Below are 23,803 nucleotides of genomic sequence, written 5' to 3'. Positions count from 1 at the left end.
GGGTTATCACAAAAGTTAACTTGCAATTTGAGCAAAAAGTTCCTACTTGCAATGACATCAAAAAGTTTCTACTTTTAGAGAGGAACTCAAAACCTGAAATTGCACAAAACGCTAGGAAAATGAAAGCAAAAACCAACCAGAATTGGACAATGATGGCAAACACACCCACTGATGATTTGACATTAACAAATATGAGTTTTCAACCTCGTAAAACGTGCCTTAGAGAAGAAAACTACAAATTTTGAGTAAACAATTTTAGGGGTTGTCAATTTTTTTTTGGAAGTTCAAAAATTGTGACAATATAATGTTATGTTCTAAAGGTTTGCTCATGTGACTTATGTTGTATCCTAGATGTTTTACTAAGATGAATGCCTTCAGGCTTCGGTTGCATTTCAGTTGGGTAGTTGGATAATAGTGCTAGTAGTTATCATCCATTTTGTTCCTTTGGCTATTGCTAGTAGTTTTGAGGCATATGTTCTGAGGTTGGACGTTTTGTTCTTTGGTATATATAATGTGTATTACAATGATGGTTTAACTACTATTTTCATGAACATTGAGTTAGTGTAGTATGGTACTTTCTCATTTTCCTTTTGGGATGGAAGAGATACAAAAAACCTCCAACTTACCAATCTGGAAAAAATTGCTGCACAAAAACTCACACATAAAGTCAGAATAGCCTGTTATTAACATCGAGTATTACAATATACCTATGCCAATAACTTAATCAACAAATAAACTTCAAAAGATTTTGATTGTTTTTAATCTAAGATACCGGTTCTTCCCCTTTTGGCCTAGGTCCGGGTTCCTGGTTCTTGCCCAGTCCTGGTTCTCCCCAGGTTCTCCCTAGGTTCCTCCGTGGGAACCCGGCCACCTGGGAAGGACCTGGGTGGAACCCAGGTTGAACCCAGGAGGACCCGCGTGAACCCAGGCCCGTGGGTTCCCGAAAACGAGGCCCACGGGTCAAAAAAAAAATAAAAAAAGACTTTTTAAAATAGTTTTTTTATAATAAAACTCTAATTCGCCCCTTTATGACTTTTTAAAAAAGACTTGAAACTTGAATATTATCTTTTTTGCAAATTATGAATATGATATTAGACTTTAGTTATTAGTTTACTGATTACATTTGCGATATATGAATATTTATTGGCATTGCAATTATGAATTTATGATTTATCATTTATCATTTATGTATGGAAAGTCACATTGTATATTTTATTTTTGTATGGATTGTATATATTGAACATATATATAATATGTGTGTGTGTATATATATATATATATATATATATATATATATATATATATATATATATATATAATGTAGGGACGAACCTGTACCCGTACCCAAGATTTTTTTTTTTTGCCGAATCCACGAATTCGTATCCGAATCCGAACCTGAACCGGTAACTTTAGTTTTTAATCATAGTATTAATTATCTTAATTGGATAAGGGCCAGAGGGGGATGAAAAAAATGATTGATGTAAGAACTATGTCTACCAATCCCACTGGTAGGATTTGTAGCACCTTGGATGCTCCTCTTGCCATATGAAATAAAATAAAACAGTGAAAAGCACTCTAGACAGAAACCATATAACAATTTGACTGATTTCAAATGTTTTAAACATCAAAATAATTCATATCTTTGTACTTTGTTACATGCTGGAAAATTCATGTCATTGTCTTTCTTCTATAAACTGTAAAAATTGAAGCTCTTTCAAGAATTATGTTTAATTTTGCTGCATTTATCCTTTGGACATTTTGCAAAGTGTTTATGTTTTCATTTTCCAAAAAGCAATACACAGTATTAAAAACTTAAATTTTTACGCATATGAAAATGGTGGATGATCAGAATATGTACCTGGATTGAAGATCAATGATTATAGCTTCAACCATATCCGGTGGAAAATGCTTTCCAATCAGCTTTCTTCTCAGCTGAAGTGCTGTCAATGATCTGCTTCATGGAAAAGGTATAAAAAAAACAGCATTGACAGAATTGTTCAAAAGAATACTTCAGAACAGAGCAAGAGAATATCATACAAGCTTGATATGGTTTGACCAGATCAAACCTTGGAAAAATGGTAAACATATAAATAATGTAATCTATGGTTTGCCGAGAGCCAAAAATATCAAAAGTCAAAATGACATTTAGGTGATTTGTTCATTATGTGGAGCATACTCTCCAGTCTCAAGACCAGAGTATAATGGAAGCTAATATAATGGATGACTTGGCAAAAAGGGTGTACCAGGCGAATTCCATTTGTCTTATGCTGGTATCTAACTGAAAAGAAAGCTATTATCATCCAAGAGTAATCTGTCATATAAAGGAAATTGATATAATGATCATAGCAGAATGTGAATAATGGATATGAAATTCATTCACTTTCAACAAAAAAACTTATGATAATAAATCTCTGAGAGGATAACTAGTTTAAATATTGGTTACTTTTATAAATTATCAAAATTTATTTAACATAGTTGCCAAGAAACTCCACTAGAGGAACATGGCCTTTATACCCATCCCTATACATATTTTCTGGTGACTACATTCGATATATGATATAGCCATCTCCTTGCTCATTTACAAGCATACTCTAACTTGATTGGCATCCCTATCCCCGTACTAGTACCAGTACACCTGCATCTCCTGTTAATTATGAATTATAAATTAAATATAGCTAGATGTGGCAAACACAGTTATGATGATGCCATTCAATGAGATATTGAACCATTGACCTACCTTACAAAAGTAGAATCTGCTGCCAGTGCAATAAACAATGTTCAAGAAAGTATCACTCAAGTTTTGCTGCTTCAACGCCAAACAAAGACCAAAAACTAGGACTAATCATGTCACAACAGGAAAATCCTTGTAACTTACATGAAAAATATTGCTTGCATGCAGGAGGAATGTTCTCCCAAGTAAATAGAACATTAACCGCTGTTTTTTGAAATGATTACGGTTACATTCTGAAGTGGTGACTTTTTATATATGCAAATTTAACACATTACTGAGAAGCTATGATACCGGTTCTTGCCTATTTTGGCTGGGTCTTGGTCCTGGTCCGTGCCCGGTCCTGGTCCCAGCCTGGTTCGCTCTGGGTCCCACCCGGGTACTGCCCAGGCGGCTGGGTTCCCTGTGGGTCCTGCCATGCAGCACCAACAGGGAACCCAGCCACCTGGGCAGGACCCGGGTGGGAACCAGGGCGAACCCAGGAGGACCCGGGTGAACCCAAGAGGACCCGGGTGAACCCAAGCCCGTGGGTTCCCAAAAACGGGGCCCACGGGTTAGAAAGCAATTAAAAACAATAAAAAAACAATTTTTTTAATCTTATTTTTACATCTAAACCCTAATCCGCCCCTCTATGATGCATTTCATGCATCAAAACATGCATTCAACCTATTCTACTTGCATTTTTGAAGATTTTTTCTCTACAATCAGGCTTCTTAGTTTTTGTATTTTTCTTCGAAGGTGACGACTACAAAGGTGTGAGACACGCATCAAAGGCATAGGAATCACTGGAGAAGAAAGATTTAGCCATTAAAGGTAAGTGAATCTGAATTTTTTTCAAGTTTTCAAGAATTTTTCCAAGTTTTTTTCAAATTTTTAAATTTTTTTTTAAAGTTTTTAAAAGTTTTTTTAATTTTTTTTTAAAGAAGTCTTGTATATTTTTTTACACTTTGTATGCATAGTATGGGGTTATAATAGCGAAATTTTAATAATTTTTTTCAATAATGTTGTGCGTTCTCTTTTCATTTTAGGTGCACTATTCATATAATCATACATAATGGCTGGAACTGGAAGTGCAAGTGCAAGCTCTAGTTCAGTTGCAAATGTCCGAACTGAAAATACCCCCTTTAAAATTGATCAAGATTCACCACTTTGGCATTATACAACAATGATCAAGCCAGTGTTTGGTGGTGGGGGTTTTGTTTGGCAATGCAACCATTGTGGCACTGAGTATACCAGCTCATACTTTCGAGTGAAAGGCCACCTTTGTTTCATCCCTGGGCGTGGAATAAAATTTTGTAAGGGATCAGATGGCAAGGGGCTGTCAAAAGCTCTAGTTTTGGGATATATTAGAGAACAAGAGGAAGCTGATAGGAGAAGTAGCAAAGCAAAGACTGATCATCCTCTTGTCCATCCAAGCTCAATGTCTAAGAGGCCTTCTAGTAGCATTGGCTCCACAAGACCAGCTGGTTCACATCCTTTCATGCAAAACCCACTAGTTGATGCAGTAGAGAATCAAAATGTTGTGGCTTCACGGAAAAGAGGCCCATTGGATTTTGCCTTCAAAAATGAACTGAGAGAGATTGCAGATTCCAAAATTGGACGTTGCCTTTATGGCAATGGGCTTCCTTTCAACCTTGTTAGATCACCTTACTTTCGGGACATGGTGCATACTCTTTGCAATACACCTTCTGATTATGTTTGTCCAAGGTATGAAAAGGTGAGAACCACCTTATTGGCAAAGGAGAAAGCATCCGTAGAGTCACAGTTGAAGGTCATCAAAGATACATGGCAGGAAACAGGTGTGACCATTGTTTCTGATGGATGGAAAGATTGTAAAAATAGGCCATTGATCAATGTTATAGCAGTGTGTCCTAAAGGGGCAATGTTTTTGAAAGCAGTGGATTGTGAGGGGCAAGTGAAAGATGCAAGTTTCATTGCCAATATCTTGATAGAATGCATTGACATGGTGGGGCCTCAAAATGTTGTCCAAGTTGTAACTGACAATGCTAAAAATTGTAGGGCAGCAGGGACTATAGTGGAGGCTACATATGGTCACATCTTTTGGACACCATGCGCAGTACACTCACTCAATTTAATCATGCAAAAGCTTGGCACACAAATTGATTGGGTGAAAAAACTATATGTGGAGGGCGAGGAGATTCAAATGTTTGTGACTAATCATCATATGTCACAAGCCATTTTCAGGACCTTCTCCAAGTTGGAGTTGTTGAAGGTAATTTATAATTACTAATTTTAAATTTTATTTTTTAATTTTTTAGTTTTAAATTTGTATTTTTTATAGACTTGCATTCGATATATGTTGTGTATTTTGTTATGTCATGTTAGGTTGCTGAAACACGATTTGCATCTCACACACTCGTCTTAAGACGACTTCTGAAGGTGCGAGACGCCTTGAGTTCTATGGTTATCAACAGCTTGTGGAGTGTATGGAAGCAGTCCCACACAAAAAGAGCTCTAAAAGTAAGAGCATTGATCCTTAGTGAGAAATGGTGGGATGATGTGGAATATGTTTTGAATTTCACTGAGCCCATCATGAGCATGATCAGATATGCTGATACTGATCGCCCATGTTTGGGCGAGATTTATGATGGCATGGATTGCATGGTGGAAAAAATAAAAGAAGTAATAAATAGAAAAGAAAATGACCCAACGGAAACATTTTTCAAAGTTGTGCAGAAAATTGTTGTTGACCATTGGAACAAGATGACCACCCCCTTACATCTCTTAGCATTTGCTTTGACACCAAAATTTTATAGTGCAGAGATGCTTGCAACACCAAGGAGGGTGCCACCATATAGAGATGCAGAGGTTGCTTCTGGCTATAGGGCTGCCTTTAAAAAGATATATCAAGATGAGGAGACAAGAAATATTGTCATGAGGGAGTTTGGCCAATTTGTATCTGCAAAAAATCATGATGTTGTAGCTCTTAATGCTAGATATGGGATGGATGCTGATGAGTGGTGGTATGTACATGGTCAAGGCTCCATTTACTTGCAGCCTCTTGCAATTAAACTTAACTCCCAAGTATGTATCTTTTTATTTTTTATTTTTATAGTTTTCCAATTCCATTTGATGCTATCATATTTTTATTTTATAATTTTAATTTATAAATTTCTAATTATGTTTTAACTTTTAACAGGTTGCAAGTTCTTCTTCAGCTGAGCGGAATTGGAGTACATACTCTTTCATCCACTCAGTCAAACGTAATCATTTGGGTGCAAAGAAGCTGAGGATTTGGTCTACGTACACTCCAACCTTCGTTTGTTGTCACATAAGGACCCTGGATATAGTGAGGGTGTAACAAGGAATTGGGATCTAGCCCCTGAGTGTGCTGATTTAGATGCTACAGTTGCACAACTTTGCCAAGTCTCTATAGACGAGGCAGTTGTGGAATTTGAGAGAGACATAGCTAGTGGGAGTGGCATTCCATTTGATATTGGTTCAACTGATGCTGAATTTGAACCACTTGATGACCATGGGCTTGGGTTGGATGCTTCAGATGAAGATGAATATGGAATTTAAATCCCATAGATGGCTTGTAATTTGAATGTTTAACTTTATAGTTTATTGTGTCATGACATTTTCACATTTTGAAACTTGAAACTTGAATATTATCTTTTTTGCAAATTATGAATATGATATTACATTTATGATTTATGATATATCAATATCAGAATATTTATTGGCATTGGCAATTATGGATTTATCATTTATGATTTATGATTTATCTGTTATCATTTATGTATCATTGTATGGGAAAGTTACATTGTATGTTTCATATTTGTATGTTTGAACTGTGAACATATATAATTTTGATGTTTGAAGTTTGAACATATATATATATATATTAAAAAAAATTAAAATATATATATATATATATATATGTACGGACAAACCCGTACCTGTACCCAAAAAAAATAATTTTTTGCCGAATCCGCGAATCCGTACCCGAATCCGAACCGGAACCGGTAACTTAGCTGAGAAGGAATCATCACAACTGTCTAGATTGTCAACTATCCAATTTTAGATTACATCTTCCAAAATTTAAAATTAATGCCAATGTTGTTGAAGATGTTAGTTCTTTTGACATTGAATTTGGAATTTCAGTTGGCAGATTTGAAATCCTCTAAAACTGTTGAACTATAAAATATTTAGTGTTATAAAAAGTTCGGTCACATAAATATACCAGAGTTTCATAATTCACAAATAAGCTCAATTCACTAAAATAGCTGCAGATCTCCAGTTGGCCTCTCAGATGACTCATTACACCATTCAATCAAATGTTCTTTTATTTTTCTAATTCTAAGATTATCTATTATTCTTACTGGCTCCTAAGAACCTTGTTGCATTTCTTGCATTTTAACAAGGTAGGGAGGACACTATCTCTGTCATCCACCTTAAAAAGATATGGAGTCCAATGTGTCAGTGATCCTAATGTCAATACCGATCCTTTATGTCTATCTTAGGCCCTTTTCATACACTCATTGCATTCCTTAAAAATTATCTCACATTTTCTGTAGGGCATCCTTTAAGTTTGCTACATCGAAATCCATAGGAAGGAGGAGATCAAATCCATACAAAGCACTTAAAACTCTTACAGTTTGACAAGCTTTTACGTGAACTCTCAATGTGCCTCTATCATTAAGCTTATTTGTTCAATTTGGCAATCTATCTATAAATAATGACAACCTTTTACGTGAACTCTCAATGTGCCTCTTATCATTAAGCTTATTTGTTCAATTTGGCAATCTATCTATAAATAATGATAGCTGCATACATTCTCCTAAACACCTAAGAATGTGCAAAAACAATTGAATTTCACTCAACATTTCTTTGACGCTCACTTTATTCTTGCCTAAGCCATACATTGAATACATGGTTAGTAACAATAATCATATTTTATGGACAATGTACTTTGCTAAAGTTTGTTGAATTCCTTGTTTCTATAGGCATTTCTTGGACATTGGTGTTGTGCTTTTGGTGCCTTTGGTTGCTAATTTCTCCATCAATGGCACTACGTAGAGGGGGGCACCAACCCCCCTCTCTTTCTTCCAAAGATATAGTGGTGGGATCAGGTTCTAACCTTTTGGATAAAGAAATTCATGCAATGGTTGCGGAAAGAGGAAAAAGAAATATGGAACAACCTCGTAGAGATTTAAATCAATACATGCCAGCCCTAAAGGGTTCTCCTATCATTAACTTGGATGTTTTAAGAATCCAAAAGAATGTATCTACTTTTCAAGGTAGAAGCTTGATCTTTAGATTTTTGGGTTCTCAACTTTCTCTGGATGAGTTGTACTCCTAGACACAAAGGAACTAGAAAACAAAGGGGGAATATGAACTTGATAATTGTGTCCAAGGATATTTAGTAGCCATTTTTAACAATAAATCTAACAAGGATGGCATCTTTGGTGGTGTAATGTCCCCTTCCTAAGCACTTTTAGTTTGGCGACTGTTAGCCTATTTAGCAGGTTTCCATAGGCTAATAAGTTAGGGCTAGGGGACTCATGGTGACCATTCAATCTAGTTTATTTGGCAATGACAAGTGTTGCAGTGAGCTCAGTGAGTTGAGATTTGCATAATGACCTTTTCTAGAGTGGATTCTGGCAATTTGTCCCACTTACTATTTTTAGTAAGTGACGAGCAAGACACCGACTTGGTTATAGCAGTATTTCTATTTTGAGAATGTCGGTGGATGCATTTGATGTTGATATCTTGGCAGTTAATGTGATCCAAAGCATTTGATTTAAATAATTATTTAATTATATATTGTCTGGTGGGTGCTTGAGGGGACATCAGGTGACTTAAAAAATATTAAATAAAATGCTCATTTGAAGTGGGTACCTAAGTTGGTAGACAAGGAAATATTTAATAAACATTAAAAATTCAAATCCCTAAGTTGGGCATGGGAAATGGAGAGGCCTTTATAAAAACATTTGGAGCTCAATTTGCATTAAGTTTGGATTGATATTTAGAGAACAGATTTGTCTAGATTGAACTTGTTCATTCCTTTGCTTTGTGAGAATGAAAACCCTTGCAAAGGGCATTATCTTGGTTAGTGAAAGATCTAACCTGGAGGATTTGTTGGTGATTATATTCAGGAATCACATTTGGCCCTCACACTGGTTTGAATCTTCAGTTTTTGAACACAGATCTTCAGTGCAGATTTGAAGAATATCTAGGAGGGGAGAATGAAGAGTTGTTTGGAAATTTTGGAGCAAATTGTATCTATTCCTTGTTGGTCGTACAGCTTGTGGGAGGGACATGCAATCTTGGATGAGGTTTGGCACCTAGGGTTTGGTGCTAGTTTGAGTTCCAAGGTTACGTCTTGGGCTTGGCAATCAAGATTTATATAGATCTGCTCTTGGGAGGAGTTTCTAAGGAGAGGCATCCCAATTTGAGTTACCTATATGCTGGTTTAATCCAATATTGATGTCATTTTGTAGTTGCAACAAATGGGTATGTTGGCCCTTTGATTTAAAAGTATTTTCACTATCTAGGTATCCAAAAATTTGATGAAAAATTGTATTTCCAAATCTAAAAAATAATTCTAAAATATTAGTGGCTGTGGGTTTTCCTAAATGTTGTGATTTGTTACATTATTTTATTAGCTATACTGCTGTAAGTAAGATTATTGCAAAAAACTATTTTTGCATCTCCATCTATTTCTCTTAAACAGCTCAATAGAAAACAAACAAACAAAAACAAGGGTGTATATTACAGTGGTATCAAAGAAATGTATCGTCATCCTGAAGGGTTCAAAATGAAATAATAGTGACATGTTAGGGTTTAAGCATCAGCCTTTCACACATCACTATAAATCCCACAAAAACAGGTCTAAACCTAACTCGGCAACAAAAGAACAAAGAGCAAAACATATGGGTGATAGAGACGCAGAGGGAGAACGTGCAAAAAATATACTGGACAATATTATTAGAGAACAATAGGTTGTAGATTAGCATGCACAGGAAAAAAATCAGCATATTGAAGAGCACATAGTTATACTGAAAGGGGGTGTGAATCAGTATAACAAATTTTACCAATTTAAACTCTTTCAACTTCAATCACAAGTATATAGCTTATCTCATTAGCATATTCATTGCATACCAGCATTCATATGTGATCTAACTAATATGAACACAAGATATATACGTGGAAACTCTTACAGGAGAAAACCACGGCAAATCAATAATTTTATATGAATATCTTCTTTTACAATGTTCCTAGGCACCAACCCCTACGAGTTCGTAGGCACCAACCCCTGTGTTTGTGAGCATCAACTCACTAGATGCACCCACTCCCGAATCTGATTTTGTGAGCACCAATCCACTGGAAGCACCAACTCCCAAATCTGATTTAATGAGCACCAACTCACAAGGATGAGGCACCAACTCCACCTAAATGAAGCACCAACTTCACAAAAAAAATTGAGGCACCAACCTCAAAACAAACTCCTGATATGAATAACTCCTCCAACGACTGTCATAAATCTGCTATATAAATCTGATTGTAATCTTCTCAAAAACTCCCCATACACCTGTAGATAATTCTTCTCACAATTCTTCCTTAAAACTATTCGCAAGTTCACCTTATATCTCTGCTTTCAATCTGTCTTATATCCCTGTTCAAGGTCTGCAATAATGTCTGCTTCAAAATGATGCAACTTCTGATTCAAATTCTGCCTTAACCTTTGCTCTAAATCTACTTCAATATGCTTTGAAATCTGCTCCAAACATACTTACAAATTTTCTCTATAATGCTTCATAATTCTGCCCATACATCTGCAAGAACAATACCCTCACAATCCTCTTATTTCACTTCTTAACTCATCTTCTTTTTGGCATACATATATATGTATGTATATGTGCAACTTAGTGCCCACCACAAACTGTCAACAGCCCTTTCTCTTCTCCGAATTATCAGCATCATCTTTCTTTTAACATTTCTCAGAGTCTGAAAATAATTTCAGAATAATATATATTTCACTCTCCCTAACACGAATTATAAAAGCAATATATATATGCCATATTCCATCTCCAAAAGAAAGTTACACAACTATTCATTACACCTCCACATGAATAGTCACATATTCTCTTTGTTTAAATACTGATTGGTAAATATTAGTTACAACTGCCATTAAGTAAATCGATTTGTTAATTACAACTTTCTTATTTCAAATCGATGCCTTCATAAATTAATTCTTACTTAATTACATGATCATGGAAATAATAGAACCCCGAACTTTTTACAAAATAAGCCTTCGATTTCATTATCATCAATATTATCGAAACTTCTTCATAGTAATTTTTTATCACTAATCACTTCCTTATCTTCCGTTGAAAATACTAAATGCTTAGTGGTTCTTTGTCTTTGTATTGTCATCGTTCCTTGTTATCCTTTTACGTACGATTATTTGGTCTTTAGTGGGGGCTCTCACATTATGAGGTGGGCCCCATTAATTTGTCTTCTAGTGGGGAGCTCTAACATGAGGAGGTGGGCCCCATAAATAATTTATTTGTAATTCTTTTTATCAAAGCAAAACTTCTTTTGTAATTGCTGTTTTAGTTTTTTATTATTGCTGCCAAATAGTGCTCATTACTAATTGATCACTGGATATTATTTTAATCACTGTCTTTTATCACTGTTCTCTATTCATTCATTTCTGTGCATTCCTTAATTTGTCACAGAGAATTTTCATTGTCTTTCTCTACACTGTAAAAGAGATGGTCTGTGATCTCTTTTTTTTAATCATATTAGTCCATGGTAGCAATGATCAAGTCTTCAACGTGGATGAGGATGATGAGGACTTCTTCAACTAAATCAGATCTGTAATATATATATGATCAACAGACTGTAAAATATGAATCATGTAAAGCATAGTGTAAGCCAAACTTCTGTATAATCAACAATGTACAAGCATTCATCAAACTCCATGATCTTTGTCAATCAAGAATGCTTATCACTGCATACATATCCTGTATGTATAAAGTACTGTCTGCATCTATAATATATATATATATATATTTATATATAAAGGAATGGATGCGTTTTTCTGTTGCCATGCATACACCATGATCGGCATTGTGAATATTCGCTGTAATTAGACTGGGACTGTAATTACTATATAATCAGACTGAGACAATGTACTGTAAAGTATCGTCCAAAATGGTACTGTAAAGTATACTAATTCATATTTGCAAACATCATCAATATGATCATCAATCTCTAATATGATAACAAGCAAATTCCTTTGACATCAATGACAATATTTCCATCACATATTTGGCAATTGATTGAGATGATAGCTCATCAAATAGGGGTCAATAACAAGAATAATAATGGTGCAAATAATGGAGGTAATAATGGACACCAGGGGGGTAATAATTGTAATGATGGTCAATAGGATAATTTTGTGAACAATAGAAATGCAAATCAATAGGCAAGAACAATTAATTCCAAACCCCTCATGCCAATTTTCTCACCCAAGGTCCAACAACAAATTGACAATGACCTCTTTGCAAAATCAGTTTATGCAAAGATCAGACAAATATAGGCCCAAATTTTCAAGCCACTATATCTCTTAGAGATTCTATGGATCTCAAAATGAAACATAGACTCTGTGTTGGTGGAAGAACAAGTAATCATGATTTGCAAAAAAAAGGTTGGGAAACTAACCCTTCCTTATTATGATGGATCAGGGAAGACTTCAACTAGAGCTTGAGTGCAGAATGTGGAAACTTATTTTCAACTTAATCCCATGCCAGAAGACAAAGCTAACAACTATGCCGCTATTCACCTGGATAGTATTGCTCATGAGTCGTAGCATCATGGGATGATCACTATGGGCCACGCTCAGATCACTTCTTATGTTGAGTTCATAGAGAGGCTTATTGACTAATTTGAAAGAAAGGATATTTTGTGCGTATCACAGCACACCCCACCTCAGACCGGGACTCAGTCCAGCCTACCTGCGTGAGAGAGCCAGTAGAGGGTCGTCGTTGGTTTTTGTCGAGGAAAGGCCCGACATTACCTCAAAACATCAAAACGCTTCAAAATATTTGCCAAGCAACCCCAAATTCGGCATTAACAATGCCACGAAGAGAGAAGATATCATTTTCGACCCCCTATTGTCCCCAATAAAATCCAGAAGAATATTTCTAAAGGACAAAGTGATCAAATAGAAAGTTCGGACCTTTTTTAGTGTTTGGACATTTTTAGAAAGTCTTATAATCGCCTTATTAGCTTCGAACTAAACCTCGAAAGGGGAGGCACCTAAATCGCATTCTTAAATGTTTGAGAACCAAAAATCGCTAGAGGAGGCGAAGTCTCAAAACAAGGACCAATGATCGAAATGCTTAAAGCCAAAACTCGGCATTCAAAGGGGGGGTGCAAATCGTCGTTTCATTTTTCTTCCCAAGCCGAGAAAAACACCGAAAACAGTAAGGTGTTTTCAAAAAATGTGATAAAATTTGGCAAGGGCAAAACGAAATCCTTTTTTTCGATCCTTGTCGGCAACATGGAGGGGTCGTTTTTCTCTAATCGACCCGCTATCCCCGAAGAAAACCCCGAAAAGGGTGTCCAAGATGGTAAAATCGAAACAAATGTAATATTTGGGCATTTCATTTAAATGAAATCGTTCTTTTTTTGCTATCGCAGGCTTTCTAAAGCCAATATGAACCCTGTCAAAAATCCCGAAAGGTGCCAGACGTGTTAAGGTCAAAACGAATAAAATAAAGTCAGGTTCTCTTTTTTTTTAATGCAAAAGCAAAGGGGCCAGATATACGTGTTTCGAGCTTCTCATCATCCCCAAAACAAACACCAAAAATGGTGTTGAGATTTTTCAAGAAAAATAAAATCGTGAAGGAAATAAAGGTTTTGCATTACTAAGACCATGAAGGGAGAAACGATTATTCTTTGCCCCTTGTTTTCACCGGAACAAACACTGAAAGGGTGTTACGGCTTAAACATTTGGGAAGAGAGTCAAGTTTGATGTTTTTTACGACTAAATCGTTTGTTCTTTGCTAAAGCCAATAAGAATATCAAAGTGATTGGGGACATTTTAAAGGGACAAAATAAAGTTCGGCTTTCTTAAGGATTAGAAGTGATAAGAGGATTTTTTTTGCTTCTTATTTTCTCGTAAAAACACCAAAATGGTGTAATCGTATTTCAAAAGATCAAAAAAAGTGCAGTCAATTTAAAAGGAAAAAGTGACAAAGTTAAATTGTTGTCTGCTATGGCTCTTGTCTCTACCGAAGACAATACCGAACTTTATTTAAAGTCGAGTTCAAATAGAGCTTCAAAACGATAATCCCTAAACTTCGGTGCTTTTCATCAAATGGAAGTAAAATGATGCTCCTAAAACACTCCTATCACCAATATTTTCACCAAATTTTCTAACAAGCTCGAATGGGTCTAGTCAAAGTGAAAGTTGGCATTAGCCATCAAAGGCATCCCTATAAACATTCCTATTGCCGAACTTTTAAACGTTTTGTTTCAAACATTGCGATACACTACTAACATTTTGTGGGTTGTGTGGGGAGGCATTGAAAGGAAGTAAAGCCAACCAAAGAAGAAGCTCGGGCAAAAAAAATCCAATGGTGATAAGTTGTCAAGCTCAACATATGCAAGTTTGATAAGAATGAAGAGGTTTGATATACAAGAAAGGTCGGCTCAATAACTAAAAGCTTGAGGGAATACAAACTCTTTAGTAAGTGAAAGACTAAGCTATCACAAATGTGGTCATAGTAACCCAAGTTCTCCAACACGTGTAAATGATGAAATTTTGCAATCTATGTTTAAGTGGAGAATGTATACAGATTTGATGGAGTTTTATACTTGGGATGTTTCATTTGATGACTTGGATGATTATTCACATAATTCATATTATTAGCTCTAATTATTTAAATAATCCGTGATGATTGATTCAAGTAAGCCTTTTCTTGCAGATTAATGCACTGGAAGGAGTCAAGGGGAAACCTAAAGCATAGATTGAAGATGTGATTGTGATCAAGTCGGAGGATGAAGATGTAGCACGCAAGACCAAAATGATGATCACAGAGCAATGCCAGTGAAGAGTGTGTTACAAAGCCAAGGACAAAGCACGGGGATAAGGACCACCACCACCGGCAGCAAGTTGAAGCCCAGAGCACAAGATTGAAGGCTGGTGATTACACATAATGCTACAAGACATGCAAACTCAGAGGGTTGACAGCTGGAAACAACAGAAAAAACAGTTTGTTTGTAAAAAACAGAATTGCTTTATTGTAAAATGACTACCTATGGGCCCCATTAATGTAATTCAAAACAAAAGGGGGACACAGGTTAGTTATTTTTCAGCTACTTGATTTACCTCGAGCCCAGTGAAGTCTTGTCTTCTAGCAAAATTGATTAAGAACAGTTGCAGAGTTGTCAAGACTTCTAGAAGGCAAATCAGAGACATTCGATGGTTTCAATCCTGGCCATCAATCCAAAATGTAAAATCTATAAAAGGCCAGTGCCTCTCTTTGTAAAGGGTTAGAATTTTAGGGGTTAGATAGTTAGAATTTTTAGAGTTAGATAGCTAGCAGGTTAGTAGTTAGAATTATAAGTAGTTGTAAGTAGAATAGGACTGCTAGATAGAAATCGTTGTAATGGCAGTTAGAACAAATGAATGGAACAGAAATCGTTGTAATGGCAGTTAGAACAAATGAATGGAACATTAAAGCATGGTGTTTTGTTGTTTGTCCTAATTTGCTTGCATGGTATCTTTTCATCTGGTCAGTTAGTGTTCAATGATTTTAATGGTGAAGTGTGAGGGTATCTGATTTGATCTCAGGTTCATACCATTGGAAGCTTGCTAACTGTAGGTCTTCATGTATGGTTAGTCTAAACCAATACTATTCTTAGTTCAACTATGGGTGTTTGTCTCAGGTTGCGCCAGAATTGGGTGCCTGAATGGATATCCATAGTCTGAAAATCTTTTATTTCCTAGGAGCTTGCACTATTTCTGTGGAGTTGTGAGTATATCTTTGGCTAAGCAAGAATTAGTTTATGTAAAATTTGTCTACACGTGGCACCAACTTTTACTCTCATTGTCCTTAGGATTCCTAAACCCCCTTTTGTTATTCATTTCCCCAGTTTGAGAATTAAGGCATCGCCAAATGCAGACCACCTTGTTGCATTCGTAAGCCCCCTCGTGTTTACCAACAAAACACATCAAATCGATGAGTTATCCAGAGCAGTCAAGACCTGATAGTTGGAACCTTGAGGTTATCCCCTTTGATTAGTCCGAACAGCATTAGGGATTTCTTTATTCAAGAGAGGATAGGATACTCGGCATTCTATTTTGTGTTGACTGAACGAAGAGCATACTTTTCCCACGTCAACAAAATCCAGAGTTGTTTTTCAAGGAGTTGGCTCAATTGAAACAACGGGGTTCGATAAATGCTTATGTTGCTGATTTTTAGAGGTTATCAATGCTGGTCACAGATATTTCAAAGAGGAGACTCATTGTTTTGCTTATGGATGGTCTAACAGATCCTCTAAGAAGTTGGATTAGGCACTCAATCCACCTACTTTACAAGAAGCCATTAAGAAGGCTAGGGACACAGACGTCTACTTCTAGGAGAAAATTTCAGTCTAAGGGATTCCCACACAAAACGGGTAAGGATAAAAAACATTTTCATAGGGAATCAAATCAGTCAAGGAATGAAACAAACATGTGACACGGTGAGCAATTGAATGAACTTAGGAAAAAGAAATTATGCTTTCATTGTACAGAACCGTAGGACCCATCTCATAAATGACATGAAGGCAAAGGCAAAGCAAATAGAATACTTTTCAGTGGATGAATCGGTATCAGAAAAATCACATCAGCAATCTGATTCAAAGAGTGGTGGAGAAGAAATCTCATCAGAAGAGGAACAAGGAAGTGGCGGTACCATTGCCCAACTCTCTAGCTTCCAAAAAAACAGTAACATTTAAGGTTAGAGGTGTTCTTCAGGAGCAGTGAATAATAACTCCCATTGATGCAAGTGCTACCCATAATTTATTGATGAGGGCCTTGTGGCTGGGAGAGGAATTCAAACAGAAGATCATGAAGGCTTCAAGCTGATGGAAGCAACTAGTTATAAGCTCACTTGTTCTCGCAAGATCTTCAATTTGAGCATACAATTAGGGGAGTATGAGTTGAAGGGTGATTTTTGTGGGGTGAACATAGGGGATACCGATGTGGTCTTAGGGATGCACTAGGTGGCTAATTAGACATGATCAGGTGGAGTGGGTAGCAAAGTGTCCCATAATATAGAACAAAAAAAAAACACTTATCATCCAAATGTTTGGAAGTTGCTATTAAAGCATAGCAAGGTGTTTGAGAGTGTACCACCTAGAGTGCCACCTAAGAGGGGAATTGAGCATGTAATAGAGCTAGAGGAGGGTGCCAAACCAATAATCACTACACCATACAAGCATCTAAAGAGGTATAAGGATGAGATTGAAAAAGCCATAAGGAATTACTAGATATGGGGCACATTAGACCCAACAAGAGCCCTTTTGCTTCATCGGTAGTGTTGGTAAAAAAGGATGGTACAATGCGAAAGTGCATCAACTACAGGGCTTTGAACAAAAGACAATTAAAAACAAGTATCCTAATCCTAGGATTGATGAGTTGCATGCTACTTGTTACTTTTCTAAGATTGATTTAAAGTCACGTTACCATCAATTCAAAATGAGGAAGGGGGATATAGAGAAGACAACTTTCAAAAGCCATTTTGGTCACTTCAAGTTTTTGGCGGTGCCTTTCGGTTTGACTAATGCACCAGCCACTTTCCAATCATGTACGAATCAGGTATTCGGGAAGCAGTTAAGAAAATTTGTGTTAATATTTTTTGATGATATCCTAATTTTAAGCAAAACTTGGGAAAAACATGAGGCATCTTGAGGAGATATTGAGCATATTGGAGAGTGATTCCTTGTACGCCAAGGAGTCTAAAGTAACTATCTTGGTCACGTCATCAATTCAAAGGGAGTTAGAGTTGATCTTGAAAAGATCAAGGCTATTGTTGATTGACCAACACCTACGAATCTCTCACAACTCAAGGGATTCTTTGGTCTATGTGGGTTCTACGAGAGGTTCTTTAAGGGATTCTTATGGACTGCAACCCCACTAACAAATTTGACAAAGAAGGGGGTTTTCGAGTGGTCTAACACAATGCAAATGTGTTTTCATCACTTCAAACAGGTGATGTTGACATGCCCAACTTTAGCAATTCCCGCTTTTTCCAAACCTATTGAGTTGGAGTGTGATGCTTCGTGAGACAGGATAGGTGTTGTATTAATGCAAGAGCATCCCATAGCTTTTGAGAGTAGAAAGGTAAGAGACGTGGATAAGAGTTATTCTATTTATTATCAAGAGATGTTGGTCATCATGCATGCATTGGCCAAGTTTAGACCTTATTTGGTGGGAAGCATGTTCACCATCAAAACTAACCACAACAACATTAAATATTTCATGAATCAGAAAGATCTCAATGATAGGCAATGGATATGAGTGAGTAGACTGTTGGCATATGGACACTCCAATGAGACATTGTATGTGATTGAAGGTTTTGTCATTGATGGCAACCTTGCAATCCTATGGCACCGGCAAGACATTATACTGGCAAAGCATTACACAGGCAACCTTGCAATCCTATGGCACCGGCAAGACATTATACCAGCAAAGCATTACACAGGGAAGACAGTGCACCGGCATCAACAGATCACTCTACACCGGCACCAGCACAGAGGAAAATATGTACATCGGCACAGAGGCCGACAGGATTTTTGTTATGTAATATTTTGCTTATTATTGTAAGCCGACTTGGCAAATTGTAAAATGACTCTTGTATATAAAAGAGATCATTGTAGACATTTTGAATAGGTGATGGAAGGGCATAAAGAAAATTATTAGGCAGACCTAATGTGCGAATTATAGGTCAAGGGTATATGTAAAGAATAGAGCAAGAACCGGTACTGAATCTAGCATTGGAGATGTTATTGTAAAGCAGTACAAGTCATTGGATTAGTATAATCCTTATTGTAAGTCAGTGTGACTTCCCATTGAGCAGTGAGCTCTAGGCAGTTGGCCTTCCTACATGTGCAGGCCCCTATTGTAAGTAATATTCTCTTATTGGCAAGTGAGTGAATATTGTGGATCACAAATCCCACCGAGGTTTTTCCCACACCGGGTTTCCTCGTTAAACATCTTGTGTCATGGTGTACTTTTCATGTGGATGTTCTTGATTCTGTTTATTGCATTATTTCTTGCATACCGGTACACTGTTATATTATGTTCTGCATGTTTTAACTTAAGAAATACTTATTACCGGTTAGATACTGATTCACCCCCCCCTCTCAGTATCTGTGGGACCCCTAACAATTGGTATCAGAGCCTGGTCCTCTATTTTCAGAAGCCTAACAGCTTGAGGAAGATCTTGACACCAGTAAAGATGGAAAATCTGATGAAGCAACTTGAAGGAGCTCTTACAGACTATGATGTAGAGAAATTGAAAAATATCAAATTAAAAGATGATTTAAGAGCAGCTCAGGATATCATTCAGGCACTTCAAGAAAATTTTACTGTTGCAAGAAATAAGAGAAGAGAACTTTGTGAAAAATTGCAAAATGAGAATGATGAAAAGGAATCACTTAATGATATGATAAGCAAGTTGAAACAAGAGATCATGACAACAAAAAATGAAATGCAGGATATGACTATGAGATTTTGCAAAGAGATTGAGGATAGAAAGAAAAATGAAGAAGAATTGACCAGAAGACTAAGTGATGCAGCAAATGAGAACACAAGACTTAGCTATGAAAATGACATGTTGAAGACAGATCTGATGCATACTCAGAATGACTCAAATGAACTGATGAGACAAAAAAAAATCTTGGAAAGGGAACTGGAAACTGCAAATCAACACAAAGAAAAATTCAAGAAAAGCTCAGAGGAACTTGGTACCTTGCTGAAGAATCAAAAACCTAAAGGTGACACTTCTGGAATTGGCTTTGAAGTTGGTGAAAGCTCCGGTACTGCAAATACTCAGGATCACAGCAAACCGGTAAGACAACCTAATGCTTATAAATTCAATGGAAGATGCTTTAACTGTAATAAGTATGGTCATAGAGCAAATGAATGTAGATGTAGGAATTATCAGAATATCAATACACCCACCGGTCAATGTTCAAAATGCAACAAAGTTGGTCATAACTCTGAAAACTGCAGAATGAATGTGAGATGTTATGTTTGTGGAAGATTTGGACATTTATCAAATCAATGCAGAACACAAACCGGCACAGGTTATGGGAAAGCTATTCAGAAGAATAATGTAACTAGTTATGCATGTAACAAGATTGGGCATATTGCTAGATTTTGTAGAAGTAAAGGTACACCGGTAGACAACAAAAGTGCTAGCTTGAAAGGTAAAGAAAAAGTTGAAGAGGTTAAGCAAGAATTCTCAAAGCAATGGATTAGAAAAGCAGATCTAAATATTGGGAATACTTCTCCACCAGTAGAACCAATCAATGCTCCACCAGTAGGACAAAGTGATGCTTCACCGGCAGGATAGAGCAGTGCTCCACCGGCAGGAAGTTCTTCATCTAATTGAAGAAAATTTCCTTGAGGGTTTGGCAATCAAATGACACAAGTGCTAATTATTCCCTCGATTAGAGATAAGAAGTTGAAAATTACTTATTACCGGCAGACAATGTTAAGTGAATACTTAACCGGCATGCAATTAATGTGGTAGATGGCGAAAAGACATTATAAAAATAAGGTTTTGGCTCCATTTCATTTCACCGTGATTTCAAATTTCCAGAGAGCGCGAAGATTCCGAGCTAAGGCATTTCGAGCAAGAAGCAAGCACACTCCAAGCAATCATCCATCCAAGGCAGAAAAAGGTATTTAATCATGGCATCCACCTCTGCAATTGAATACATAGCAAACCCTATTGTTGTGGAAGTAATTAAAAGACCTAGGCCCGTATTTCAGTTAGTCCCTGAGATAGCAAAGAAGGATGATACCTTAGGTGCATTTTCTCAAATCCCTAAAGGTGTTGTATATTTTGAAGACCCTAGAATGTACATCCACTGCAACATTGAAGAGTTAGGAGATGAGGAAATCAAAACCATGTATAAAACCGTAATATGTGGTGATACCGGCAATGTTAAAGATGAACACAAGGTTATTGAAACTCTAGGATTCACAGAAATCCTTAGCATTCCTGAATTCCCTAAGGATGTGATTAGGATAGTGTTAAGTAGAGTTCATGGAGAATTTTTCTGGCTAGATGCAATCCATAAGATCACCAAGGAAGCTGTGAAAGCTGTCACACGGTTACCGACCACCGGTAAGAGACCAGACAAAACCAAGAAAGTTCCAAATGACCTAGTTACAAAACTAACAGGTGCAACATTTGATAAGAGATCACTAAGGGTTAATGATGTAAAAGATATCAATGTGAGATTCATAAGTATGATATTAGGTTACAAAGCCACTCATGCTAATAGACTTAACTCAATTTCAAGTTTATGCATTAAGAGTGTTTATGATATGGTAACAGACAATGCAAAAATTGACATCTGTGAATGGTTAAAGGATGAACTGATTGACAACCTTCGAAAAATCAAAAAGGACAAGAAAGGAACTTTCAGATTTGGAAATTTGTTGGTATGTCTAATGCTACACATAACAAAACAGGTTCCCGGTATAGGTTATAAAGAACTTGGATATGACATACCGGTAGGAAAACAATTGACAGAACTGTTCAATACCATGGGTAAAAACAAGGAGAACAATATTCATGACTTTTTTCAAGCATTGAAGACCAAAATGAAGCAAAGAATAAGGTTATCTTAGAAAATAGTAGACAAATACAAAGATGATATATGCTTTGTTATTAAGAAAGATGAAATCTAGATGGAAGCGGTCATCCCAAGGACAATTTGGGTAACCGAAATGGGCTATGAGACAGATGATCACATTGTTGAAACTTATGCTAAAACACTTCTGGAAGCCCCAAATGAACCTAAGGAAGAAGTATTTGGTAGTGCTGAGACCATAGAAAGCCAAATACAATTCAAGAAAAGAGTAAAGAAGGTTGAGGCATTTGTGAGGAAAGGATCTAGGCAAACAAAGGCCATTAAGGAAGATGTACTAAAGAAAACCGGCATAACAGAGGATGAGTTGGCAGCCCCACAACCTGAAACTCACCTATCACAGGTAGGTACTTCTTCGAAAGGTGACATGCCAGCAACTTTTAAAAGAGTTGTTAGAAAAAGAGATCCCTCACCGGCAACCACTCCTTCACCTAGAAGGACAAGGCAAAAGCAACAAGCAGTGAGATCTCCGGTTAGAAAGGCCACACCCAAGAAAAAGCTGACACCAAAGAAAAAGAAAAGGACAAACAGTGACTTGACACCTCTTGATATATTGTTAAATGAAATCACAGAGGAAGAAAAACTGAAAAACATAGAGAAAACTTATGACACTCTATCTGCTGATGAGAAAGAGCAAGTTGAGGAAGGTGTGATACTGCATATGGACATGTACAAGAAATTTTTGATGGAAGTAGTAAATGAAATTCTTGATGATTTGTACAAAAGACTTGAGGCTAGAAGGCAAGCAGTGATAGAATTAGATAAGAAAATAAAAATAGAGAAACTACTTGCTATATATCCAGTAAACTCTCCCAAGGAAATTGATTATTTGATTGCTCAGGCAAACCGGTCAGTATTCTCTACTGCACACCGGCACATTTCACTGATGGCAAGAAGAGTTACTGAAGTACCAGAGGAAACAGATGATGGTTGGGACATATTCCTGGTTGACAAGGAAAAACAAGAAGAATACAGGAAACCTAAGCCTATAAAAGTATATCAGAAGGATAGGGACAAGGGGAAAGGCAAAGTTGGTGGACCACCAAGCATAAAAGTTAAAGACAACCTACCCCCACTTGTGAAAATTACAACTACTGAAGATCAACCGGCAGCAGAAAGTATGGATGCAGAGGATAGCAATCCTAATACTGAAGTTTTGTATACTGTAAATGTTGATACCCAAAAGATCAACATAATAGTTGATAAAGATACAACTGACAAGTCAGATATGGCTAATGAGCCTCCAGTAGCAGGGGAAACAAAGAAACCGGCAGAAGATATAAAGAAAAAGGCAGAGACTGAGGCACAGACTGAGATAACACAACATTCAGAGAAACCATCAGAGCTAAAGGCTCGGGAACAGGTTCATAAGGAAACAGTGCCACCGGTAAGTAGCGAAGTAGGAAAACCAGTGCTAAGAGAAATGCAGACACAAACTGACCTGCCAGAGGTCAATACAAGCATGGTTACTTCCACCGATACTCAAATTGTTGGGTCATCATCAACATTCAAGTCAACAAATGTGACTGAGGTATTATTAGACTCCATTAAGAAAATAACTAACTGCAGTTCACAGGCTTATAAAGCAATAGATGATTCAAATCAATTTTTAAGGCAATAGCTCCAAACTGTAATATAGATGATAAAGATTCTTTAGGACAATTGGACACATTGTGTAAATATATTTCTGAAAACATTGAGAAAATAAAGGAAGAATCAGTAAAGGATAAGGTAGAAAAAGAGAAACAGAAATTCTTTGATGAGGAAATAAAGAAGTGTAACAGAAATTTTGACACACTTCTACTAGAACTATGTAGTTTGTTGAAAGAATACAAGAATCTGTATAAAGATACATGTAAAACAAACTTTTTAACTGTAGATATTGACAAGAAAATAAGCAAGACACAAGATGAGATAAATAAGCTTGCAGACAATTTTGTCAACTCACTGGATTCATTATCAGTTTTTGAAGAGAAAATAGCAAATTTTGAGGAAGAATTGCTCAAACTGGAAAGAGAGAAAGAGAGAATAATAAACAAGGCAAAACATCTGACGTCTAAACTAAGTCCAAGATTGGACTATTTAGCATCTTTGCGGAAGGAAATTTCAGAGGCACTAATACAGGGAAGCAAAACACCGGCAGAGCATTTGCAGCATCTC

General features: G+C 36.6%; 1 protein-coding gene across 2 annotated transcripts in view; it reads right to left on the bottom strand.

Moving 5' to 3' along the window:
- LOC131029888 (uncharacterized) overlaps positions 1 to 23,803 on the bottom strand; it is a 157,714-nt gene that overhangs the window by 21,723 nt on the left and 112,188 nt on the right. For both annotated transcript variants that reach the window (XM_057960545.2, XM_057960546.2), the window contains one exon: positions 1,859 to 1,951. In XM_057960545.2, coding sequence (XP_057816528.1) covers positions 1,859 to 1,951 — 93 coding nt within the window. The remainder of the gene's footprint in view (positions 1 to 1,858; positions 1,952 to 23,803) is intronic.

Source organism: Cryptomeria japonica, chromosome 3, assembly GCF_030272615.1.
Source record: "Cryptomeria japonica chromosome 3, Sugi_1.0, whole genome shotgun sequence".
Taxonomy (NCBI): domain Eukaryota; kingdom Viridiplantae; phylum Streptophyta; class Pinopsida; order Cupressales; family Cupressaceae; genus Cryptomeria; species Cryptomeria japonica.
The sequence above is the reverse complement of the archived record's forward strand: the minus strand, read 5'-3'. Positions and strand labels throughout refer to the sequence as shown.